This window comes from Chaetodon auriga, chromosome 10 (genome assembly GCF_051107435.1).
Source record: "Chaetodon auriga isolate fChaAug3 chromosome 10, fChaAug3.hap1, whole genome shotgun sequence".
Classification (NCBI taxonomy): domain Eukaryota; kingdom Metazoa; phylum Chordata; class Actinopteri; order Chaetodontiformes; family Chaetodontidae; genus Chaetodon; species Chaetodon auriga.
Window position 1 is genome coordinate 9,064,977 of NC_135083.1, and position 27,189 is coordinate 9,092,165.

At 42.9% G+C, this 27,189-nt stretch overlaps 1 protein-coding gene across 3 annotated transcripts in view; it reads left to right on the forward strand.

Moving 5' to 3' along the window:
• fgd (faciogenital dysplasia) overlaps positions 1-25,494 on the forward strand; it is a 54,996-nt gene extending 29,502 nt beyond the window's left edge. For 2 of the 3 annotated variants that reach the window (XM_076741025.1, XM_076741026.1), the window contains exons 2-19: positions 3,314-3,484; positions 5,843-6,044; positions 6,216-6,831; positions 9,842-9,931; positions 12,417-12,553; positions 13,525-13,681; positions 13,808-13,946; positions 15,625-15,683; positions 16,247-16,393; positions 16,488-16,580; positions 16,690-16,769; positions 17,831-17,861; positions 18,653-18,757; positions 19,245-19,298; positions 21,260-21,361; positions 21,554-21,679; positions 22,714-22,854; positions 23,895-25,494. In XM_076741025.1, coding sequence (XP_076597140.1) covers positions 3,314-3,484; positions 5,843-6,044; positions 6,216-6,831; positions 9,842-9,931; positions 12,417-12,553; positions 13,525-13,681; positions 13,808-13,946; positions 15,625-15,683; positions 16,247-16,393; positions 16,488-16,580; positions 16,690-16,769; positions 17,831-17,861; positions 18,653-18,757; positions 19,245-19,298; positions 21,260-21,361; positions 21,554-21,679; positions 22,714-22,854; positions 23,895-24,140 — 2,696 coding nt within the window. In that variant the 3' untranslated portion in view covers positions 24,141-25,494. Of the gene's footprint in view, positions 1-693; positions 734-3,313; positions 3,485-5,842; positions 6,045-6,215; positions 6,832-9,841; positions 9,932-12,416; positions 12,554-13,524; positions 13,682-13,807; positions 13,947-15,624; positions 15,684-16,246; positions 16,394-16,487; positions 16,581-16,689; positions 16,770-17,830; positions 17,862-18,652; positions 18,758-19,244; positions 19,299-21,259; positions 21,362-21,553; positions 21,680-22,713; positions 22,855-23,894 lie in introns of those variants that run through there. The other variant, XM_076741024.1, reaches the window with a different exon arrangement.
• Positions 25,495-27,189: the final 1,695 nt, after the last annotated feature.

Genomic DNA, 27,189 nt, shown 5'->3' on the forward strand with positions numbered 1-27,189 from the left:
TCACTGGTGTGATCTGCATCTGATCGTTTTTATAATCAGATGATGTGTCTAGCACAAGCATGGGTCGTAGTGAGGAAAGCTGAGCTGTGAATGGGCCCAAATGTGCAAAAAATAGAAACAGTAATTCATAATCCACCATACAGTAAGATGATATCATCCTCCACTGCGACGCTTCACTCTGGACATTGTCACATGTTAATCCGGTAGATGTTGCCCAACCCTATCAGAGTTCAAATGCAAGTCAGGTGACTCAATCATAGCCTCAAGCTTTGTTTGAGGTATTGTGAGTTTTGGAAGAACAGTGCAGTCTAACGAGCTGCGTGTTAATGGCAAAGAGACATATATGCTGTGGCCCAGTTGTGAGAGTATGCCGGGGTGGCTGGACTCCACGGTGACACACATAGACGTCACTTGGGCTCTGGGAGGAGGCACTTGGATCAGGTTTGACAGGTGAAAGGACAGGTGCAGCTCCTCAAACACACCTGGGAAAGGACAGGTGAATGTGTGTGTGTGTGTCTGGGCGTAAAGCGGGACGGAGCTTTGAAGGATTTTTTTTTTAGGGCGTGTGTGTCTGCGTTTGTTTGCAACAAAGGCTCTTCTCAGTTGCACATGCGGACTTTGGCAAACTGGGAGGGCAGGATTTGTTTTGATTTTGACCGGGTTGTGTGGGAGAGTTTTCCGCTCACTTGTCCTTTGGACTTTGGATATATGAAGCTGAGCCGTTGGAGGGAAGGTAATTTCCTTTTTTCTTTAACCCTCTCTGAAAAGAAACTGCACAACTGACTAATTATTTGTTGTGCTCTGAAACATTGTAAGTTAGATGCCTTTGATTGGAAACATTTTGAATTGTGATTTTCACAATACGTTTGAGTTTTACTTTACTTGCTCCTTTATCTCATGTGACGGATGTGATGGGTGACATGTCGGGTAGCTTTATCATCAAGAAGAAGAAAAAAATGTAACCGTCAGCTCCTCTCTCTGCTGTGTTGTCAAGTTCCTGTTTGGTGTCTGGCAGCTTCTTATAAGGGCCACCTTTCGTCTCGGGTAACCATGAATACACAGAGTTTCCATAGGTACCAGCCCCTATGCCTCCATCTTCCACTGCTGTTTGTTTTTCCCAAGAGAGACCCCAGCCAGCCTTGGGTCACCGAGTTCCTGACGAGGCAAAAGGACATGCCTGCTCAGTTGATCATAGGTCAGGCCTTTCCTCTGACTCATGAGTCATCTCTGGTTTAGAGACGGCATTAGCAGAAACCCCAGCTCACAACATCTCTGTGCCAGGGACCAAATTCAAGAAGGGTCAGAGTGAATATAAAACCTGCTGTTATTTGTGATCCTCTGCAGGGAAAACACAATTTCACATTTTTTCATCTCTGTGCTGAATGGAGTTGAGAGAGCTGCTAGTAAGCCTCATCTTCTCCCCCCTGCCTGCTCTTATTCCGCTGTGGTGCAGAGGTGGTGGGAAAGCCTGCAGTGTGCCACATGGGGCAGACAGCGTAACAGGACTCATTACTGGCTGATTTCTCTCCTTCCACTGCCTGCAGCACGGCTGAAAAACACCAAATTAGATGTGCCAAGGCTCTAGTGGGGGCTCGGTGCAATTTCGGGCTGTAATCCAGAGGAGGAAGAGTTGGGATGACGAGATCGAATCCGTGAGCCTGAAGGAACAGAGATGTGTGGCTGCAGTTTGCGGGCTTATTAACATAATCTACTGGGACATGACTTTGATCCAACGGACGGACACATCACATTACAGCGAAAACTGCCAAAAACACACCCTCACAAAGCATTGTTATTGTTACAAAAGCTGGCTTTTCATGTCACTGGACTTATTTTCAGCTGAGTCTGAGGCTACTGCCACATTCATATTATAACCTCTGCCCTTGTCTCTGTCTGGATTTCTGTCATGTCAGTTAGATTGTCTATCTTACAGGACTTATCAGTTTTTATATTTCCCCAGAAGTCTTTAATATTTAACAGTGTTGACACTCATGTTTATAGTCAGATAAGAATAAATAATTCAAGAGCCCGGATGGAAACTGAATGGGAAAAACACTGGTGGTTTAACTGTTGCTTGTTGAGTTACTGTAGATGAATTTTGGTGCATAATTAGCACCTCATTTCTGTTTTCTAAGCTTTTTTCATCACTTCCTCTAACTGGAAGACTTTCTGAGCTCTGTTCGTCACAAGTGGGCTTCTTGAAGCATCAAAGACAACAACTTGTGGGTGCGTGGGGACACAAAAGTCCCACATAGTTTTACATATCTTTGCTGTATACCTCCATTGTGTGCAGAAGCTGTTTGAACACGTCAGTGAGCCACACTGTTGCACTGGGTTACATGTTCCTTTCTCATCCTAAACATTGGGTGCTGTGCTTGATTTTGAGTCTGTTCTTCATACACTGTTGTGCTGCTGTAAATACCCTGTTGTGCAGTGAGGCTGATTATCACCCGAATCTGCAGCTCCAGGATGAAGCTCTTCAAACCCGGATCTGCTCAGCATTAAATGGCAGACAGACACAGTTAGCAACTAGCTGGTGAATATAGTGAAGCATCTGGCAGTGAGGAGCCTGATATTCCCCTCAGGAGTTGGTGGAGACCAAGAAGAGAGCTGAAAGAGAGTGAACACTCAATTTACATTTGCCAGGTGGCCAGAAACACGACTCTAAGAGAATGATAATGTTGCATCTGTAAACAAGCAAATCAAGAAATCAAAAAAAGTAAGATTTGCTTCTTTAGTAGGAGCAAATGAGCTCAGTGCTTTGGGTTGGTTTTGTTGACAATAGCAAAAAAAAAAAAAAGTATCACCAGCTGCTATTTCTTAAGAATAAATCAGTAAAAACAAAATACAATCAGAATCAGAGTCAGAACAACTTAACTGTCGAACAGAAATGGTGTCTTTGACGTGCCTCACACACAGATCTACATTATCGAACTACTTTCTCTCACTCACACACAGTCTATTTACAGACAGGGTCCAGAGAAGATTAGCTGTAGTCAATCAGATAGTGGCCCGTCACAGAGTGTGACAGAAACCAATATGCAGCCTCTGCAGCTCTCCGTGCTGCCTCGGGCCTGGTGTCAGGATCGATGCTGCAGAGGTTCTCTTCTCCTCTCTGGTCCCCCTGCTGTCTGTCCGAGGGCGACATCCTGAAACACACACTGAGCTCAAGGTCGTTCACCTACAGTACTATGACTGCACACCACTGCATCGCTGCAGCGGGATTACGCTGTGGTTTTGGTGTGTGTTTACATGAATCTCATTACATTGATCAATACCTAATATTTTCTGTCTTCGTGTCTCCTCTCTGCAGACCTTTCCGCCTCCTCTTTGCAGTACCAGTGTGGATCAGTGGACTACTTGTGTTCTCCACGGCTGGTAAAGAAAGGCCCGACCCCCAGACCATGTCACGACAGGCCTGCCATCAAACCCCGACCCCAGCCCTCCACCTCACCCAGACAGCCAACTGCACAGAAGCCTCAAGGTAACATACTTTGACACAGTATGACTGCCTTCAAGGCCAGCTTTGACATCTGGGCTGTCAGTATGATTGAAAGGAGCATCAGGATCAGACCTCTGCTGTTGAGTTGTCATTCGTTCTGCTCTGACAAACACTCTTCTATGACTTGGTACGCGTCGGCCGTCCGGCCTCACTCTGTCACTCACGCAGCTCAGTAGGCCACCTCTTCAGGAGCTGCTGGGTGAAAGCAGGCCAGTAGCTCCCAAGTGTTTGTTTGGGCATGGTTTCACAAATGCTAAATATGAACAGCATGTGTTATGTTTTGGGAATTACTGAGAGACATTGTAGGACATTACACCACAGACTTGGCCCCAATATGGAAGTGGATCACACATGTTCAAAGTTTGCTGGAGGATTATAGAAAGAATGAATGATCGTCAGTATTATTTCACTTGATCACATAAACAGTTGTGTGACAAATTTAAGGAATTGTTTTCTCCATAAAATGTCAGTGAAAAGAATCCCAGAGGACAAGATGATGCATTAAATTCCTAGTAGCAAATCCTCATGCTGGAGGACCTGCAACCATCTGCATTCATTATATTTCTGTACTCGTCTTTTCAGCCTTTTTATGCTTTGATTTCTAGTTTAAATTCAGTCTCCATGTCCAGTGCTGCCGAGTTACCAGTTGAGTAAAAGTGCGTGAAAATCTGTCTAGAAACATAACAAAGTGAACTACCTGCAACATAAATAGGCTTTACAAATGAAAATGAAAGTAATCTGTCCAGGAACTACCTTTATCAAAATGAACCACCAGTAAATCACCAGCTTCAAGACAAGGAAACTAATTAGAAACTTGGTCCTCCTGGCTTGGTCCAGGGAGGTTTAGAGGCGGGGGAACTAAAAAAAAAAAAAAAATGCAGGTACTGTGAGACAAGTTCCTCAGTAACTCAAAAGGTTCCTGGAAAAGCTTCTGTGGTCAGAAAATGATGAAGCATGTAACTGCCCTAATGTGTGACAAAAAGAGCGTGTGATGCCATTTTCGCTGCATGTATGATCACACCACAGTTCTCTCACTTTAGACACACATGAACATGACTTTTTTCAGCCAGTCCTGATTACATTCATATGAATACTAAAAAAGCCATTTGTTCCACTGAAGGTTGATCCATGATTGATAATCAATTAATTGTTAAAATAGTTTCAAAAAAATGAGAGTTGGTCATTGGCCTGTTACATATGAGAATTTGTTATATTATTTTTTTAATTGTTGGCCATACTTTTTATTATTTTACTATTTAGTCTTTCATAATTGTTTTTTGACATTTTATAGACCGAAAGATTAATAGATGATCAATATCTGTGTGAAGCACATTTGCTCTGTATTGAACTGGGAATGAACATGCAGCCATGCAGTGGTGCTGGACATGTCTGCCACTGTTGTCAGCAGGATTTCTCAATGTAGCTGCAGAACATTTTGTTATATATTATCAACAAAAAATTAATACATTAATCAAGTACAGTGGTGTGTGAAGAGGAAGAAACAGCCAGTCATCAATACGATCCTGAGCCTAGTAGCCTAACACTAAAATACATGTTAGAAAAATTTAATACTGTACATAGAACAAATGTGACTGTGTGTAAAGCTCCAACACAACCCTGTCACAGAATCTCATTTGTTGTCATCTGGCTAAAATTAAATGACAGATGAAATTTTAGAAACTGAAACATCTTGGTTTTAATTCTCAGGAGAAATGGGACCAGTCCTGTCTTTTGAAAAGAGTTTATCATCACATCTTTGTAAAGAAAAGTCTAGTCAGCCTCTGTTTCTATCAGGGCAGGCAGACACAGGAAGTGCTCGAATTAACAACTGTAACATGTCACATTTCCTGCTTTCAGACGCTTACATTTCTGAAATTATACTAGATGCAAATACACAGACTGGTCTGTGAAATCATAAGTCTGTTGTGTACAGGCATGCATGAGTGCGCTGTGCATTCTAAAGACAGCTTGTCTGCGTCTGTGTTTTTTTTTTTTTCTTCTTCTTTTTAATCAAACTGCAGCCGCGGGGACTTACGCACGCACTCATCTCAGCATCCTGTTCTGAAATAAGGAAGTTGGCAGACAGCTGAAGCTGGTGTTGGTGTCGCTCTGCACCATTACTATATGAGCTTGTCGTGTGTTTTCTTCCCTGTGGAGTTTTCTCTTGGGGTTTTGTTTTTCGTCACGAGGATACCAGCAGGCTTCACCCATGGCCTCAGCCATGGAGGCCTTCTCACTGGGATTAATACCTGTTACCTGATGGTTTTTGTTAATGTCTGCAGCCTCACGCTTCTCTCTTGCTCTGCTCTTCTTGCCTCGTCTGGATTTCTGCATCTGTAGTGCCCCCTAAACCTGCGCACCTGCTCGCCCTTGGGCAAGACAAGAAACCTAAGAGGATCCCTCCAGCGCCCTCCAGGCCGCTGCCAGCACCCCCTCCTCCGCCAAAACCAAAGCCCAGTCTAACCCCTCCTGGCTTGGGTACACAGCCCCAGAGAGAGGCCCAGAAGGTGGGACTGCTCATCGAAAGGTTCGAGAATTCAAAGTAAGGTCTTGCTTGCCTTTCTCATCAGATTCAAATTTTTTGCGTTTTTTTGTATGTTTTGCTTTGGAATGTGTGGATGTGGACATTATATTAACTTGTACCTGTTTCTCATGTGTAAAAAAACATGTATTGTCTCTAAAGCAGGTGTGATGGTGTTTTTTATTTTCCCAGGGTCCCCATCCTGGGGGTGCTCCCACGGTCCCAGCTGCACCTGTGTCTGAGAATGGACACTGCGTCTGACATCGCTTCCTCCTGTGGCCAGGACACCACAGCGAAGGTCGCAGGAGACTCCTCCCCCGTGGACAAACTTGCACTTGTCACCTCCGAACGGACCGACGAGGTGTCTGAACTTTCCCGTCTGGCCTCTGTGCACATCGACGGCTCCGATGACGCCCCGCTGGACGACTGTGCCGAGGATGACATCGCACACAACGTTGTTTGCCTTGACGAGGTGGAGCGGGAGGAAGGCTCCTCTCACGAGCTCCTGGACAATCCGGACTCCTCGGAGCAGAACGGGAAGATCCCCAACCGGGACAGTGGCATCGACAGCCCGTCCTGCGCTGCGGAGGGCGAGGTGTTCCCCAACGAGGACGCCATCGACGAGGAGGATCATTACGACAGCGTCACTGAAACGGAGAGTGTGTCCTGCTGCGTTACTCTGGGCAACAAGCGGGACTCAACGCAGGACGAGGACAGTGACTTGGATGAGGGGAGCAGTGGAGAAATACACTCTATATCAGACACACAGACTGGGTTTCAGACAGATGCTCCCTCAGAGGCGCACAAAGTGAGTACCTGGCATGTTTAAGCCTCATCAAGTCATAACCATAAACCTGAGGGAGCGTAATATAAAACTGAGCTGGTCATTAATGTCTCCCAGTGCAGCCTTCACTTCACTTTATGATTTATATTTAATGTTACGACACACTTCTCAGGAATCTTTCACGGCATGTTTATAAGGTATACTACGCAGGAATTGTCAGTTATTGTTTGTAGCATCCTATTGGTTGTGTGCTGCTTGTGGTCTGGTACCTATTGACCACCTTTTTATAAGTCCCGCCCTCACCTGTGTGCTGTAGTTGGCTGGGGGCTACACACCAGCTGCCCAGAGGTTGCAGCTACGGCAAAATAAGAAGAAAGTAAGAAAACACAGCAAGAGGGCCACATACATGCATGAGTCCATACACTGCTTTTTAGGAAAATCCTGCATAGTGTTCCTTTAAATCAAGCACATCCTGCAAGTTTTAAAGCTTAATGTCTGACAGTCAGACTGCCTTTCATGTCGTGGAAAAAGTAGCTCATGTCTATTATTACCTCAGCCTGGGTGAGCAGTTTCAAAGAATACTTCTGCATGAAACGTTAGACACTGTTACAGCCGCACTTTGCCGGTCACAAGTGACTGCTTTGTATCTAAAAGCAGCTCTGCAGTTACATAAAAGGACGAATACCTGCCCAAAAGCTGAAAGAGGAGCTTGTGATGGCTGCTAGATAAAGGAGTCCAGAGACAGATATCTGCTTGCAGCTGAGCTAAAGTTTCAGTTTTCTCTGGTCCTTCAGATTGATTGTAAACAACACTGATCCCTCAAACAGTGTGCAAAATCTTTCTGGTGGCCTGTATGTGCTAAGGTTTCCTGTATTGGAGACCCGCAGCATCAGGATAAAGTCTAAAGAAAAGGAGACTCTGAAGGTGATGACAGCATGATGAACGTGTGGTGGATGAGAAGAGATTTGAAGACAAACAGAAAAACAGAAGCTGTTCGTCAGCAGAAACTCAGGGCAGAGTTTGAGTAATCAAGCAGCCTTGTAGTTTTACAGAGCATTGCTATCATGGTTGTGAGGAGAAGATGTCTTTCTCAGCGCTGTTTTCAACCCTATAAAACACGCCCAAAGCTCACACGAATGTCACATGAAAACACAAGCACGGGGCCTCTGCTGACCGCCCACACCCACAGGGGGAGAGGTATCTCTGCTCTCCAGTGCTTCCTGATCCCAACACTGCTGTGCAGAGGAAGGGTGTGTTGTTATGTTGAGGGTTTCTGCGTATGTGTCCGCGTGAACATTCGTGAAACCACGGCTGACATGTTGATGGCTGTGCAATGACAGCCGTGTCACAGAGGATGTGGGTTTTCAGTGATGTGCACTGCAAGAGACTTTTGTCTTTGTGTATCCACTTTGCAAGCAGCTTTGTTGTTAGCATGGTAATCGCCTGTGATGCTGGAATTTCATACAGCACATAGCTTGTGGTGAACGTTTCCAATTCCCATCTGTGCTGTATGTTTAGGTATGTGTGTGTAAGAATGCAAGTGTGTGCGTATATTTGTGTGGTAGACAGCTGTTGGGAAACCGACACTGTCGCAATATCTTAAATGTTTCGTGACCCTGGTTCGTGTTCGGTGTCAGTGGGATGAACCTAAACGGCATCATCATTTCTAATGTTTAATCACACATTTTTTATGTCGCTTCAACAAGTCACCACGAGATGAAGAGACAGATCTTCATTTTCACCACATCAGCTAATAACAGCCTACCAACGCAGAACTAAACCAGTAACTAAAACAGAGCTTTGTCCCTGAAAAGGTTATCTGCTCAGGATTCTGCTGCCTCAGCCATGAGTGTGAAAGAAAAAAGTCTGCTGATACTTTCTATTTTTCTTTGAAAAATAAGGCCAAAACCAACAATGAACTGATTCCACTGACAAGTATTATCTGTACTGAGCTTATTTCTCTGTACCAGCTGTTGTCCATAAGCTATGATCAATCCACAACACACAATGGACCTTTTGTTTCCTAAAGACTACATTACCCACTAAATTATTTAGCCTTTATTGGCTATTATTATTATTATGAGGATTTATATCTTTACTGGGAAAGAATGGGGCTGGAGCTGAGAGCCACAGATTAACTGGGAGAGATGGAAAGCACTGGGAGCCTTGTTTGGCAAGTATATAACAACCAATGAAAAATTATTGAAATTATTACTTAAAAATATATAATAATTGACTTTTACCGGTATTACCAAGAGAAACACATTTCGGTAAGTCAGCAAACATCGATGTCATCCTGCTCCTTCCCCAAACGTCGTGATTGAACACTTAATTTATTATCTTCAGCTGTTGCCACTCATGATAAACAGAGATCAAATTGTCTGCTCACAAATGACATTAGCAATCATTTTATATTATCTAAGCGATTTATTTAAAGTGAACCTCAGCTTTTCAACTTGAAGTCACATCACAGCCTGCTTTTATTTGTATGAAATAAAGATGGCGGCTAGCTTTCCACCCAATGAAGATTGAGTGTTGAGCCAGGAGTGAAGCAAATGCTATACAATTGCTCAAATGTTGCTATAAATAGATTTGGGACAAGAGTTTTAAGTGGAAGGCAGCATCGACACAGCTGAAGAAAATCTTTTCTGTGGTGGAGTTTGTTTCGTTTAATTCAGTATGACAGAGCTATATAAGTCCTGTTATGTTTTAAAAGACTTTGCTATAAGAGGTAGTGCAGAGGTCAGGCAGCAAAGTGTTTTGATTGGCTGTGGTGAATAATGCGTCGGTGTGGAGCCTGTTCAAAACTGCAGGACAATGCACTTTAACCTGTTCCATTAGTGCCTTGTAATGTATATATGATATTATTGTTTCCTGAAAGAGTCATTTGTGGACGTAAGTTTAAGAATCTGCCTTGAACTCTGTGGATGCTGAAAACTGGAGGGTTTCCTTAGTGATATAATGTCTACATGTTTGTGTTTTCTGTGTTTTCACGCCTCAGATGTAATCCCTGCTGTGTGTCTGTTTCCCTCAGTGCTCAGAGACTCAGAAGCTCCTGAACATCGCCAAAGAGCTTCTGCACACCGAAGAGGCCTACGTCAAAAGACTCAACCTCCTCGACCAGGTAACGCCGTGCCTCTCTCGCCTCCGCGGTGCGTTTGCGAGTGTGACAGTGTGTTCGGATGCCTGCGGTCCAAATTTCAATCTCCTAAATGTGCCAGTGGTCTTAGTGATTGAGATCAGGGCTGAGCTGGATTAAATCTGGCACTGGACAACAACCCTTCCTCTGTTGACTGGATTACTCAGAGCAGTGTTAGCACGATCATGTGAGAAACTTGTGTGTGTGTGTGTCTGTGTCTATCTGTTTTATATTTATACATGTGCAGCATAAATACCGCTTTGTCACCACAAGACTGAGCGTGTGCACCTATGTGTCTACAAAGCAGCCCATATTGGTGTGTGTGTGTGTGTGTGTGTGTGTGTGTGTGTGTGTGTGAGAGTGTGTTTCAGTGCCATGCCCTCACAGTGCTCTTTAGTTACTTGTATGCAAATCCTGTGGATTAAAGATGTGTGTCCGACTCTTAGCTGGATTTATGATTATAATTAGAAATTAGAAAACCCTTTAAAAAACAGTCTGGACTCAATGCTGCAATCATGAGTCAGATCTCACTCATCAAGTCCACGTTGATTCTGGAGCAGTTAAGCACTGAGGTAAACATCTCTCAAGGCTCTGATTTACAAGATTATTTTCTTAATTAATCTATGAGTCATTTGATCTGTGAAATATCAGGAAATGGTCAATAATTTCCATTTCAAGTCCCAAGTTACATCTTCAGATTCCTTATTTAATATGATCAGCAGTCCAAAGATAGAAAAGATATTCAGTTTTCTATCAAAGAACAGCAAGTATTCACATTTGAACAACTGGAACAAATTAATTTCTGTCATCTCTGCTTGAAAAATGATCGTGTTGATGTACTAATTGGCTAATCAGCCTTAAATCCGATAGATTTTCTTTATGTTAAAACTCTTCTTCATCATGCTTTAGACCCCGAGTTCTTCTTTTTTACTATCACAAGTCATTTCCTCCACTTGTCCTCGGCTCTGTCTGTCCTTTTGCTCAATCATCTCTCAGCTTTGTAAATGGGTTATTGTAATATTTTTCAGCCTCTGTCTGTGTTCGCTCATGTTTGTGATGAGAATTGACTCCTGGTGGTTCGGTCTTCTTCCTCTTTGTGAAGTTCATGTGGTAGAGGAGACACACAGCTGCCCTATCACAGGAACGCTCTGGTTTATTTGCTACTGAAAGCAGGCAACCTTCACAGTTAACTTCCTGTTTTCGTCTCACTTTCACACACCACTGGCTTCCATGGAAACAATAGTGGCAATCTGTTGGTAGCAGGGAAGCGAAGGGTGATGGAGGCGACGGGTGAAGTCATTTATCACAGGAGCTATGACGTGTGATAGTGTTTGTTTTCAAAGCAGAACCTGAACATCATTTGATTCCTTGCTGACATTAACTTGTTACTGTGTTGAAATAATTAGTTTATTAATCAATTAGTCAATGGACAGAAAATTAATTACTAAAACTTTGACTATCAGTGCCTCATTTAAATGGTTCTCCTGTGATTTAGTATTGCACTTCCACAAACTTGTGGGACTCACGAGAGAAAAACAACCAGATATTTGTCTGCCCTTTACTTCCTGGTATGGGTCAAGCTCCAAATATACTGAATCCTACATTTCCCATAATGCAACTCGTGGCATCTTTCTTGTCTTTCAAACACTACACCTCCAGTTTCTAAAACAGGCTTTCTGTTACACATTTTTCTCAAAGCAAAGATAACCCTGGTGACATCACTGTGACATCACTGGGGTCATTTTTGTTTTTTGTTATTATTTTTGACTTGATGAAGAGCCTCCAGAGCCATTAAGGCCATAATATGACAATTTTCTCATGCTGAGTACAGCCAGCTATGACTATTGAGCTGATTTTGAATTGTAAAATCAGTGGGGTGCCCCTTTAAGTTGTTTATCAAGCAAAATGCCAGACATTTTCCGGGTCCAGCTTCTCTAATTGCTGATTTTCACAGTTTCTTGTCTTTCTAGTTTGAACATCTTTCTGTTTTGGACTGTTGGTCAGACCATTGTCATGAGCACTTTTCATAATTTATTACATTTTATCAGCTAAACAGTTGAATTGAAGAATTAATTGGAAAATAGTTGCAATAAAACAGGTCATTAGTTGCAGCCCCAGTGTACTGTTTTATCAGTGGTTTTCCTGCAGTCATGATGAAGAGGATTAGTGGTAAAAAGTCAGTCAGGCTTCCTCAAGCTGCAAAACTGGAGGCAGGAAACAGCAAAATGACGAATCTGTCAAGTTTATATTTCACAGTTTATCTAGTTTTAGTGACTCATATTTGGCTGCAGGTCACGCTTAAAGAAGCCGGAGAAGCTGGAGAAGATGAATATGTTTGTGTGGATGAGCAGCAACAGGGAAATTTCCAAGTTTACATTCCTGCTCTGTGAATAGGAGCTACATTTGGGGGTGTTTTGAAACAGTTGCATGAGTTTTGGTATACCCATGTTGCGTTTTTTTATCTCTGTAGGTATTTTGCACTAAGCTCACAGAGGCTGGAATCCCTCAGGACGTCATTACAGGGATCTTCTCCAACATCTCCTCTATCTACTGCTTCCACGACAAGTTCCTGCTCCCTGAGCTCAAGACCCGCATTACTGGAGAATGGTGAGGAATGAACAGTTCAAAGGCTTTCCACGAGTATCAGTGTGACGTCACCTCGGAGCTGCTTTGGCCTCTGTAGTGGTCAGTTCGGCCGTTGGTGTTGGCTGTAAGACTCAGACAGCTGGGCGACAGCACAGGGCATTATTGTCGATGGTGTCGTGTTGCTAGGTTGTGTGAGTTTTTGTGTGTGTCAGAGTTGCAGAATGAAGGCATTTGCTGTCTTTTTATCGCAGTCAGCAGGAAATGTACCTTGTGTGTGTAATATTGTGCCAACATCAGCCACCCTTGGTAGTTAATGACTCCTCTCGAGGGCTTTGTTTAGGGAAATCACCTGTCACGTAATGGTTCCCCTCGCACTATTTTCTGGAACTCATTAAAATGTATTGGCTCAAATAGAAAGACTTAAGAACTGGCACACACACACACACACACACACACACACACAGCCATCCACACAGCTAGTCAGAAAAGTGCACCGTAAGAAGAAAGTTCATAATAAGGATTAATTTGTGCAATCCTTCAATAATGTTCAGATTAGTCTAATTTCTATGAGCCTTCCTTCGTGTCTTTCTTGTGAAGAGTGACATCGCTGCTTCCTGTCTTGTATGTATTCAATGTTATAGCCTAAGTTGCTGTCAAAATGTTTCATGCTTGTTAAAAGAATGCTGAATCAGCTGAAGCAAACCTTTAATGACCAACCTCGCTTCACTAAATTGGAAACTGTGCAGAAATCTGCTCTGCTAGCAGCTTTTGAGGAACTTGTAGCATTTACATCTATAAAAACTTACTATATAAACAATTAAATTAATGGGCAGGTTAATTGAACTGTCAATAAAGGCTTGTGAGTTGTAGTTGAGTGAAAGTAAGTAGTGAAAATAATCACCTTTTAACATGGGAGAACAGCCTGAAAGTTGAAAATACCACAATAAAAAGACAAAACTATAATTGCACTTGGATTTGTTTGTTTGCTGTAGGGACTCCAACCCTCGTATCGGAGACATCCTCCAGAAACTGGCTCCGTTCATGAAGATGTATGGAGAATATGTGAAGAACTTTGACCGAGCCATGGACTTGGTCAACACCTGGACGCAGCGGTCCTCACAGTTCAAGAGTGTCGTCCAGAATATACAAGTATGTTTTTATTTACCATTTTTGCATTTTACGCAGTTTTAGAAGCAGATTTTTACGTTTTATTGCTCAGTGAACAAATTCGGAGGATTGCAGTTCAAACCTTTGTTTTTGTCTTTGAACCTTCAGAAACAGGATGTTTGTGGGAACCTGACGCTGCAGCACCACATGCTGGAGCCGGTCCAAAGGATTCCTCGCTATGAGATGTTGCTCAAAGACTACCTGAAGAAGCTGCCTGATGACGCCCTGGACCGAAAAGACGCAGAGAGTGAGACATTAAACCCTCTGTTTTTACTGTAACACATGCACACATCGCTCAGTCACGACTGCAAGCGGCAGATAAATCTTCTAGTTACAGTTTTCTGAATATGATGTGGATATGACAGTGCCTTCAATAAGAGCACATATCTGGGTGAAGTAAATCTCCATTGCAAATGTGAGTACTGCCATTCAGCTAAAAGTGATGATTCGAGGTGGCATGAACACAAAAAGGTCAATGAAAAGACCCGAGGAGGAGGTGAAGCGACGCAGATTCACATTCCATTGAGCGCTGGTGGGGCAAAGACACGTCCACTCGAGTTGATAATGCGCAAGTGAGCATTTGTGGTTATCCTGAGTCATATGGCTCGGCGACTGTACAAGGGTGGGAGGAGAAGAAGGAGAAAGTAGCAGGTCAGGAGGAAAATAAATGAAACTGGAGCTCCTGGTAAGCTTTAGAAACGTACACAGAGTGGATATCTGTTTTCAGTGAAACAGCCACTCCCACCCTCCCACCCCCCAATGAGCAGCGGTGAGTTGTGGTCGAAAAAACACAAACTGCAAAACCACTGCAGAGGTCAGAAGGAGCTAAAAACGAACTTCACCTCATTGTATGTGAACACGTCTTGTTTAAGAACACTAGCCCTCAGTAGATGTCACTCCCTGCTGCTCCACTTTTACTTTGCACGGCTCAAACCTCGTTGGGGAGCCAGCCGATGAGATTTAGCACTACACTACTCACTACATTATGTTATTACACGCATATAATCAATATAGTCAAACCCAATATTTTAGGTAGAGAAACTGCAATAAACCCTCGATTTTTGCCGTGTTGAGCACATCATACTTGTGTTGTTGGAAAAATTAGCTTCTACACATGTGATCATGTGTAAAGATCAATAAATAATTCAAGATTTCCTCTGTGAGATAAACAGTTATTTTGTTATGTGGAGACAAGCAGTGACAAGCCCCAATAATGAAAAAAAAAAAAAAAAAAACATCACTTATTTTAATAAATCATGGAGATGATGGCAGGACATTTGGCAGCTTCAGTGCCTTTTGTTACTCAGTTGTGAGCATGAGACTTTACTTCACCCTGATGCTTCAGACTGATCTTAGTGCTCTTTGTTTAGCTTAATCTGCTGCCTGGTAGAGACAGATTACACATTTAACATCAGTGTGTCACTCTTTTGACACGATCTGATGTCCTCCCACATCCCTGGGTCCATTTACCTGAGTGTTATCTTCACCACACTGTGTTGTTTAGAGTCTATGGAAGCTTTTCTGTCTTCCACTCCAGCTGAAAAGCAGTTCATCACAGTTGTTTTGGCCTCATTTCCCCCGCCCGTGTGTCTCCTCTGTTTATGTAGGCCATGATTAAGATGGCAGGCTCAGGTGCTCGCAGGCATTAGTACAAGGCTTTCTAGTGGCTAAAAGCCAGCCTAATGCATACAGTGCATTTAATGTTAAGACTATGCATGTTTGATCTTGTTACATTTGTGTAATACAGCGACTGTCACACCCCTGACAATTCATTTTTTCCAGTGAGCAACAAAATAACTGGATTTATAGCAGATCACCTCTCTGACTATCTGAAGGCCACTTTTACTCAGACATGATCTTATCGTTGTGATGTATGGGTCTTATGCTAACATGCCTATGTTTGTATGTGTGAACGTTTGTTACAGAGGCACTGGAGCTAATCTCTACTGCAGCTAATCATTCCAATGCAGCAATCAGGAAAATGGTAAGACTTTGCTCAACACTACACTTTAATCTTCTGCTTTGTTTTTGTTGTTGTCTCTTTCCAAACTCATTTCAACACTCCTTCTCTGTCTCATTGAGCGGTATAAAAACCAACTAACATATTACCCAATCAAAGAGTTGCTGATGCTGTACTGTCAGTCAGCAGCATTGCTGCAAGTGTTAGTCTGAGGGAGTTAACGAGATGAATTAGTACAGACAGGAAGTTGCTGTTTCCTGCCTCGAGTTTCACAGCTTGAGGAAGCCTGGCTGGCTTTTTAACACTCATCCTCTTCATCTATTTCCTCTGTCTGTCTGGCCATGTTACTTGTATTTCTCTCAACCTTCAAACAACTTCAGCAGACAAATGTGTTTTGGAATCAATAAAGAAATGTGATGCCTGCTTTCTGCCTTAATGGAAAACCCATGAATGAATGAGAGTCTTAGCTGATAACAAAATAACCCCCTCTGGTGGAGTTTGGCTTATAGCTCCATCTGTCTTGTCAGTCTCTCAAGTGTCTGGTCTGCTTCTGCTTTCCTCATCCTCCCGTTGCCTAATGTTTCCAGGAGAAGATGCACAAGCTGCTGGAGGTTTACGAGAGGCTTGGAGGGGAAGAGGACATCGTTAACCCAGCCAACGAGCTCATCAAAGAAGGACATATAAAGAAGATGTCAGCCAAAAATGGAACAGCACAAGACCGATACCTCTATTTGGTGAGAAGACCGAAGTGTTAAGAGAGATAAATATCACAGTGCTGGGAGATCTTTGTACATGTGATTATGTGATGTTTTTCTCTCTCTGATCTAGTTCAACAATATGGTGCTATACTGCGTGCCTAAACTCAGACTGATGGGACAGAAGTTCAGCGTCAGAGAGAGGATTGACATTGCTGGCATGGAGGTGCAGTTCTGCTTCTCAGTCTGTTTGATCTCAGTCTTTTGTTTTCTCCTCCAGCCTTTTATTTATTATGGTGGCTGCAAATTGAACGCCCTCTGTTTCTTGACCTCAGGTGCAGGAGAATGTGAAGCAGAACCTTCCTCACACGTTTGCCATCATCGGCAAGCAGCGTTCACTGGAGCTGCAAGCCAGGTAAAGACATACGAATGAAGCGCCAGAGAATAACTGCAGACTCTGAGCTGAAGCATGAAAATGTGTTGTACTATATAAAATGCAGTTTATTCATATGGAACCCCCAAAGTGTTCACAATCATATGAATAAATAGACAGAAACCTAACATAAATCAATAAATTGTGAAATCATAACGATTATATTATCATTATTGCAATTATTACAACAATTTATTACAGAGATGTCATTTCAAAATCCTCTTATTTTAAAAAAAAACATGACATCCCAGATTACCATTTAAAAGATGGTATTTTTCCCAAGTGACAGTTTTAATTATATTTTTCTTTCATAATGTCTCCTTATTTCATGTCACTTTTCATAACACTTTCGCTGTCACCAGTCACTGCTGCCGAGCAGGTTGACTCAGCTGCAAGCTAACTAGCCCGTTAGCTAGGAGACAACCATGTGTTTTTGATCTTCAGAGTTGTCTGTCTTACTCTGAGAAACATATCTGAAATCAAAACAGTGCAGGCGTATCTCTGCATTAGACGATGAAGTGCTGCCGTTGATGTCGGCTCTTTACTTTGATGTTAATTAATAACTCAAGCTCACAAGCCAGCTTAGCTAGTTAGCAGGCTAGGTGGGTAATGTTAGCATGTCCAGCAAGCTGAACATCTGTTTCCACATATAGCCAGTTAGCTCCTGTCAGCTGGTACCAACTAGCTGCTGCTGTAAATAGGCAGACATGTTAACAAATCTCTCTTTACTTATCTTGACAATCTTTTCCTGACGTTTACAAAGCTGCACATGCTACCTGCTGTGCCTAGCCAGCATCATCCATCAGTTTGTGAAATCAGGTTCTGATTTCATATTGTCTCATCTGAACACTTTGGGGCTCCATACATTTTATGTTGTTTGTGTTTTTATAGTGTAAAGTGATATACAAATACTGATTGATTGATTCTAATGTGGACTGACGATATTTGAGGTGAATATTTGAATAGTGCAAGCCATGATATCGTGATGGTCTGTGTTTTTTGTTAAGATGCAATAATCTCATGATCTTTCATTTGCTTTACAGGACAGCTGAAGAGAAAGAAGACTGGATTCAGGCAAGGATCACACGCATGCTCGCACACATATAGTACTGCCCCCACACACATATGCACATACAGTCTGCCCCTCATGCAGCATTTTTGGGCCTGTGTCTTTGGTAGTTCTGCTTTATTAGAGAACAGAATTAGCAAAGATTTCCTCCACAGACTCGTTCAGTGTGTTTGGGAATTATATTCTCTAATAAAGCCCCTCATTATTGCTCATTTAGCCCATTACAGAGGAGTAAAGCTGATTAAAACATTTTGCAGGCTGGAAGAAGGGGTGGGCCTATAACAGAGTCTGTATGTAAGCATGAGAGAGGGGCTGAAATCAATAGAGGGATCATTCAGAAAAGCGCAGGGTGGTGATTTAAAAACCTTTGGAGAGAAGGAAAGGTTTTTGCACACTGCTGGCCGGGCAGGTCTCTTGAGCTCTGACGTCATTTATGTTGTCATCCGCACGCCATAGACAGTTTGTTCCCCAATCAGGCAGCAAAGGAAAGGTGGCTCTCTTCCTCTCTTCATCTTCTCTTTTTCACATTAGTCACTTTAATCCTTTTTAAGTACAGTAACAGAATCTGTAAGATACAAATATAAGACACTTTACATCACGCTGTAATTATGCAATTAAGGATACTGTATATAATCTTTCTAGTCATGACGAATAAATGCGAGAATAAATGTATTCAAATGCCATTACATCTGATCAATAACCCAACTTTTTTCTTTTTCTTTGTGTCTCCCTCACTTTGCACTGTGCTCTCGCCATCCTTCTCCCTCTCCTCTGCTAAATCTCTTCTGACTCTCAGGTGATCCTGGCCACTATCGAACGGCACAAACAAAACAGCGAAACATTCAACAAAGCATTCAACAGCTCCTTCTCCCGGGAAGACGACCACGTCCCTGAGTCACCGGTCAGTCTCCCCCCACCCCCCACCCCCCCCCACCCAGGCAGTCAGTTCACTGATCAGTCAGTTAGTGGTGTCATCCTGTCTAATGAATTGTGGCAAGATACTGTTACACCAAACAAGTTCGTCATAATCTGGTCTTTGTCAGCCCGCACAGCTCTCCATCTATGGACGTGGTGGGATCATACACACTGAACTCGCACATGAAGGAGCTCTTTTTTTTCTGTCCCCGACACTTGCTCATGTAGCGTCTGCGAGTCTCTTCTCCCAGAACTCTCTCATGACCTAATAGGGAAAGCCCAAGTCAAAGTGTATACAAAACTCTTATGGACCTGCTTTGACCCACTTTGTGCTTCCTGGAGCTGGACGCTGGCCAAACATAACGTGACACAGGGGCTAGATTAGAAGTTGTAGACTGACACCCAGTGGTGGAGATGTCTGACTGCAGGCAGAAGTTGCCAGCGCTCAGTATGTTTTTTTTGCTTCTCCTCAGGGTCCCTGGTGCAACACATCCATCGACTCAGATGGTGAAAGACTGCATGAAAGGGTAAGATACTATTATATATATAGAAACGACACTCTTTCTCACCTGGCATGCTGGTGTGTTAATAGATTAGAAACAAGTGAGCATTGTCTCTGGGGGTGTCATGTAAAAACATTGGTACCCTTAAGCATTAACCCCTCAAGGGGAGCCCAGGGCACAAATTAGCTGTGTGCCCTTATTGACTCACTCATTTCTCCTACTGAATGTGTATAATGTGTGTTTTGTTAGTAATTAGCTTGTAATTTGATTTAGCACAAATGTATTTAGGAACATGTACCATGTAAATGCAATGTAAACTGAAATTATTCTTAAAACAGCATCTCAAGTTTATGTAATAATGCTCTTGTTGTTTAATTGTGCATACAAAATTGCAAAACTAATTGGCATTTAATCAAATTATTGCAAAAAAAAACCAAAAACTGCCACATGTTGAGCCTGAAGCCTTCAGGCCCCCTGAGGGTCTTGGACCTCTAGGTGTTTGATTGAAAACCATCATCAGGAGCAGGTAGTGGTCTTGTAATGTCACAGGTCTACGCTACGCTTGTACGATAGAGAAAAGGTAGAATATCTCATTAGTAGATATGAACCTTCTTTGAGCAGCTCCAAAAGCTTTTAAGGTGCTAGAGTTGCTTATGTGCAAGTGGTGTTGATATGTGTTGTTCTGCAAGCAGGGTAGGCACGTGACATCATCAGCCTAACTGATGGAAGCAGCTAGCACACCTGGTATTTATTGTCTGTTCTTTCCTGACACCTTTGCCTGCTCCTGGTGAAGGTGCACAGCTGTTTTCAATGACTGGTTGGCTGATTAGAGCCCTGCTGAAGTTGAAGTTGGGCAAAGTTGTCCTGGGAATTAAGTCAGTCTGTTTAGAATGATCAAGCACAAGTTGTCTCGCCTTAAACGGTGACAAGAAAAGACAAACAAGAGAGTGAAGGAGATGTCAAACAGTCTCAGTTTGTATGGTGGTCAGTTGCTTGCCATTCATTTCTTTGTGGAGCTTGTCAAGACACATGTGCCGTTTTGTTGTGAGTGGAAGGACAGTGACAGAGGTTAATCAGTGAAATGTCTGATAAATCACTATAATTAACAACTTCATGCATTGCTGTTGTTAGCCCACTGAAGGGGCTAGCTCCTGCAGGTTATACTAACAACCCAACCCACAGTATTTCCTGTACAACCTACTTTTGGCCACTGCAGGAGAGTAAATTTCACCAGGCGGATTTTGGTCTTACTGCTCTATGAGAAGAGAAAATGATATTGTTATATTAACTGAAAACACTGGTGTGGGTGAACCATGGGTGTGTACGGGCCTTAAAACAAAGTTTTAAAGTGCAGGAATGCCTGTTTTCTCTCTTTGAGTGACTTTACTCCAAATGAAACCGTAAATTTGACTGAAATGGGCTTCAAGGATTTAAACAAGTCTTTTTTTCTGTTGTTTTGTAAAATCAATAAAAGCAATGAGCTGTTCTGTGTGCTTGTGCTGTGACCAAGGTTTTTGTCATTATCCTGAAAGGTACATTGATCACAGGCTGAATCATTGTGCGGATGATAATAACTCTGGGTTGACAATGGCAATGGCTCCATCTGCTTCTCCCATTTAACATAGGAAAAAGCAGTTTAGTCCTCATTGCCCTGCCTGCTGCAAATGGACAGAAAGCTCTCATGTTATCTGCATAAAAGGGAGATGAATTTCACTCTTCAGCCCACAATGCATCTTTAATAACAACCTGACAGTCTGCATTGCCGTGGACGCCTCCGTGTGATCATTTTATTTGTCATTTAGAGAAGGATAGCGTGTCCGTGTGGGTGTCTGTCTGCCTGTGTCTTTGTTAAGAGAAAGGAGAAGACTGGATAACGCAAGACAAGCCGTCAGACGTGCATTCTTCTTGCTTCAGTTGTGCTGAAACTGAACAGACTTGAAGAGCTTGACACATGACTCCTGTTCTTTTTCTAATATGTTTTCCAGAAGAGTTCTAGGAAAAAGGAGAAAGAGAAGCAAACATGTAAAGGCTGCAGCGAGAGCTTCAACTTCACCAAGCGCAAACACCACTGCAAGTCCTGTGGAGCGGTGAGCACAAATGGAACAAGAGAGATCTGGGCACTGTTTGACGGGATGTAGAAGTGAAGGGACGCAGGGAGAAGTCAAGGGAACAAGTGGAAAATTTCTTTCGGACAGTTAACTGTGAACAACTGAGCAGCCTCTCAATGCCGTCTCTCTTTCTCTCTCTCTCTCTCTCTCTCTCTCTCTGTCCTTCTGCAGGCCATCTGTGCAAAGTGTTCAAAGACCTTGGACAAAACGAGCCGAGTGTGCCCAGAGTGTTTCGACGCAAGCCTCAGCCTGGAGAATCTGGGCGTTAGTGAACAGAAGAGGAAAGCTGCGCCTGAGGTGAGACACACACTGAGAAACATTTAGCAGCATGTGCATAATAGTTTATTTTTCTGCCTCAATTCCTGCCGGTCCAATGAGATCCACGTCTCCCAGTATACCGATAATCAGTGTCAACCAGAGTTCAGCAACCAGACTGCACTGCTGGCAACAAAAGCAAAGAGAGAATCACAGTATTGTGCTTATTAAGTCCAGTGCACCATCTCTGCTGAGTACTGAAGTCACTCTGTTGTCTGAAATCGCTGCACACACACATAAACACACGTGCATTTATGAATTAAAACAGATTCACTTTGAAAGATCAACTAATCCGTCTTTGATGACTAATGTATAATCAGATTTTAGCTTAAGGAGGACTAGCTGTCTCAGCTGACTCAACAGTCTGGGTGCTTCAGGTGTCTGCGTCTGTCTGTCTGTCTGGAATGTTTGGATGAATGTACAGTCGACTCTGGGAATACTGTCAAGCCAACAATCATACTATTATACTATATATGTTGTTGCTGAACTTGTCCGAGGAATGTCAGGCAAGTCACGATCCCAATGGTGGAAAAAAGCTCCTCTGCAGTGAGATTAGTCACCACATGGGGGAGCTGTAGGCTATACATGAGTCCACAAAGGGCAGCAGGAGCTTGAACACCTGTCCATGTGCAAATCTCACTGTGTCCTACATTGTTGTTATGTAATGGTGAGCAGTGGAAGATCTGCGCTGTCAGTTGCTGATTAAATCCCCAAAATACAATGCAGATGGATTTCAGTTACAGGCTAATTGAAATCAATAATAATAAGGATGATAAGTGGTATTTTTATAGGGCCTTTCAAAACATGGTTACTAAGTGTTTTGCAGGGGAAAGTCCAGATTAAACTGTGCTACACAGTCCAGTCGTGCAGAACACGAATCACTTACCACTGGTCTGCCAGTTTGTTTTATGGTGAAGTTTTTCAGTTATCTCAGCTTTAATCAGGTGTTTTACAAAAAGTATATTTTATAATGATTGGCCTTTTATATATATTCCTATATTATCGTGTCTTTTTAGAGACAGACATCTCTATCGGGAGAGAACTGCCTGCTATGTGGCCACCTTCAAGTGCAGGAGAAAGGCAAGAGCTGGAGCAAGATGTGGGTGGCTGTGACCAAGGCTGAGCCACTGGTGCTGTACTTGCAGAGCAGTGGACAGGTAAGAGTTCAACACACACACACACACACACACACACACACACACACACACACACTCTGGAAATGTAGCTGTTAATTACAAAATACACCACCTTTTCATGTACTTTAGGGATTATTTATTTTAAGTACTTATATACTGTGCATCACTTACAATACATTTTCAATGCTTCTCTTTATAAGTTCGGCATTGTAAAAAACAACAGACATTGCAAATGTTGCCTGGCATGGCAACATAACCAGCATGCTTCAGTCACCTCTTGTATAACACTGATCCTCTTGCTACACCCGTCTGACCTTTCTATACATCCCGCCGGCTTCCTCCTTTTGAAGCGGGACATCTGTACAGTGTAACGCCTGTGCACATCAGCGAGTATGTGTAAATCAGATCTATCCAATCCCGCCTGTGCCAGCCTGTCTGTGCACTGTCTGCGCGCTGTAGATTTGGGCCAGGAGGATTTGGTTGTCCTGAATATGACCTCAGGTATAGCTGCTGCTGTCGGTGACGCCGCTCCACTGCGTGACAAGCTTTTAGTTTGCACTGACCGGATGAATCAAGTGTCGGTTTACGTGTCGTTCCTTGAAATCTTGGCTCCGTATGTAGCAGCAAATCTGCTCAGACCATCCCAAGGAGATGCATAAAAGCAGTGGTTTACATGATTGCTTAAAATGAAAATTCCCCAAGCAATCATGTTTGGAAAGCTTTTTGCAAGAGACTATGATTCTCTATCATTCACGGCGGATGGCACAGAAGGGAAATCAGCCTGTTAAAGCCTCCCCCGGTTTCATTTCCAAGACTAATATCCCAATCCCACTGCAGAAAGCTGCCATTCCAAAGATTAGGATTAATGGGAGTTGGACGAGCATTTCCTGATTATACAGAAAGAAAGCGGGGGAGGGGAGGACAGGGTTTACTATACGTGCTGGAATATATTCTCCTTCAATTGGAGAGACAAGCTGTGTGTTTCCTCTTGCCTCAAAGTAATGCTTATCCAAGATACTACCAGATCTCTTCTGATTGATTTATTTCATTCATTTCTGTAGGAGTCCAAGGGGGCGCGGGCGGTGCCTCTCCCCGGGTTCGAGGTGAGCGTGGTCCCTCCGTCGGCAGGCGAGAAGTCGGAGGTCAAACACGCGCTGCGGCTCAGTCACACCCAGCAAACTTTGCTCTTAAGTGCCCAAGATGCAGAACTTCAGGCCAAGTGGGTGGACTTCCTCTCCAAAGCTGCCCGCGGAGAAACGCCCACAGATGCGTCGGCGAGCCTGACTGAACACAGGAAGAGCCAGTAGTGGCCGTGTTGGAGCCACAGGACTCCCTCCTCCCTCCATCCCTCTCCTGTGTATAGAGCACACATTACTTGAATTCACTTTACCTTGGCACTTTTTTTTTCCTTTTGAAAGGACCACTCAATCCTTCCTATGCCACTTCAAACCTATCCTCATGACCACACAGCTACATCTTCTTCTCTCTCCATCCTTTGGTCTCTCTCGAACACACACACACACACACACACACACAGAAACAAGAAGGACTATGCTATCAAGCCACCAACACCACTGTATGTATGTGTGGTTAGGATATTTTATTTCTCTCAGTGTTTTCAGCAGCCGGAGAGGACTAAATGTTTTATTTGTAATATAGCTGAAGAAGGTTCCTGTTTTGTTTTTGTTTTTTTTTAAAAAGATGAAGTTTCTTGTACATTATGAGACGGTGTTGTGAAGCATTAAATCTTATGTGTCCGTCTTACCATTCGTGCGAAAGTGTGTATGCGTGTGTTTGCGTGTGAGTCCCCTCCCGTGTTTATTAAGTATTGAATGTTAGTGTAAGAAACCTGCGCCACCTCTCTGTTCACTCCTGCTGGGGACACAGCGGCAGTTCAGTAGGTATTGTACAGTATGTATACTATAGTGCGATGTAAGGAAACAAAGAAAAAAAGACGTTTTAACTTAAATAGACACAGAGATGTGTGTACGCTTGTGGCTGGCCACCTGATGCTCCCACTGTCAGCTCCCATCTTACAGACCCTCTCCTCATACTTCTCTCCGCTATATTGGTAATAACTCCCCACCATCATTGTCTGTGGACTCTGAGACCTCTAATCTGAGTCTGATCCACCACATTTCCTCTCTCTCATTATTGTGACTCGTCCAGATGCGAGTACACAGCCAGAATGGGATCACGTGGCCTCAACTCTGACCCTGTGCTGCAGGTTCAGTCCCTCAGTATCTCCACTTGTACACATACTAAATAAATCCTCTCCATGTAGTCCTCTCTCTCTCTAAGCATCGCAACCGTTTGCCTGCTTCTCTCCCTTTGGTGATGTGATGGAAACCAAGTACTGTACTGTAAAACTGTTTATTCTGCCTTGCCCCTCATACCCTGCTCCTATCAGCACCAGCCTTTAAGCAAAAGTAGCAAAAAAAAACTTGTCATTGGATCTCTTTGTGCATGTAAACTCACTCATATTTATGTACCGTGCTATGAAATCTTAGCCCCTCTCCCTTTTTTTTATGGTCCAGAATTCATTCTTGTCGTACTGTAAGTGAGCAGAGTCAACATTGAGTGTTTTAAACATGGATTGTGCACAGTGGAAAAGCAGTCAAGCATATCATCAATAAACAAGATGTTGTGATTCATTCAGTACCACGCTGTCCATCCAGGTCTTCACATGTCGTGAGATCCTGTCTGCAAATATGTTTCTCTTTGTCTTTTCCTTCCTCAAATTCTTCACTGGATCCCCATTAGCTTCCACAAAGAGGTTGCTAGTCTTCCTGGGGTCCTAACTGACACAACAACAACAACAACAACAACAACAACAACATCAACAAATACAAATACAAAAAAAACCACACTGTATCAATACGACCAGAAAATGCAGTATGAGCCAAGCATGAAAACCAGAAAATATGTGAAATAACCACATGTACAGTAAAACAACCACTGTATGTGTGTGCTTTCTGTGTGCACATGTGTGTGTGTGTGTGTGTGTGTGTGTGTGTGTGTGTGTGTGTGTGTGTGTGTCATTGAGGGTTACTATGCTCTAGTTGTAGCTCCATTCTTTTATTTCATATTCACTTCCAGTTTTCACTTCAGTTTACTGTTTCTTTCATGACCGAAAGTTGTGTCAGCCTGGGTGTGGTTTTAAGTTTTTTGCCTGAATCTCTCGAGTTTTCTCCATACTAGCAGAGTGCCAAATAAATAAATAAATAAATAAAAGATGCGTTCAAAGCACAGGCTGTCAAGGCTGTAAGGTTGTACTTAGGTATAGTGATGCTTTGAGCTAAATGCTAACATCAGCATGCTAAAATGCTCATAGTGACAATGTAAAATGCTAAATGTTTAGCAGGGATGTTTACCATGATGACAGTCCTACTGTTTAGCATGCATGCTAACATTTGCTAACTGGCACTGAGCGCACAGCAGAGAGGAGGCTGATGGGAGTATCAGTGTTTTTGTAAAATCAAAGCATTGGATAAATTTGAATTTTGATCAGATGATCGTTCTAAGAGAACATTTTAAGGATCACCAAAGAGATTAGAGTTCATCCTCAGGGGGGACATGAATGTGTACCAAGTTTTATGGTAATCCATCGTGTAGGATAATTGAGATCTTTGACCTGCTGATAGTGTTTGAGGAAAAGTCAAAGGATCACCAAAGTAGGCCAGTAGGATTCATTCTCTGGGGATTATGAATGTCTATTTAAAAAAAATAAAAATAAAAAATCATGGTAATCAGTCCAGTATCCAGTGTTTCACTCTGGACCAAACTGGTGGGCGGTGCGACAGACACGCTGCTGGCTAATGAAAAATATTATTTTCAGTTAAGGTTTCAGGCTTTTCCGCCTCCTTTTTTACTTTTCTACATGCTCCGTTCTTGTCAGCCACGGTCGAGTTGCTTTTCCTCGCTGCATTTTCTAGCTGGCATGCGAGTGTGTGTTTTTTGATATGAATTCAAACTGCTGAACAATATAAATCGATAGCAACTGTGGGAACAAAAGCCTTCATCGACATGAAGTCAAGTGCACTGTGTCTTTTTGAAAAAAAGAAAGAAAAAAAAAACACGTTGCCTGCTGTGTGCAGCATTACGGCCAGCTGTCACCATGAGAACAGCTCTGAAACTCCCCGTTCTCTGGTGACTTACAACAAGCCTCTCAACATGAAAAGTAGTGCAGGCGGAGCACTTAATGGCCACCTCATTACTGCTGTTTCAGTCTGATATCAGAAGCTAATGATCCCAAAGAGCCACAGCTGTACACTACATCTCCTGCTTGTATGCATCCCAAATTGATCATAGCAAGAAATGTGTAGTTCAAGCAGTTTAAACACTGCAATATTAATA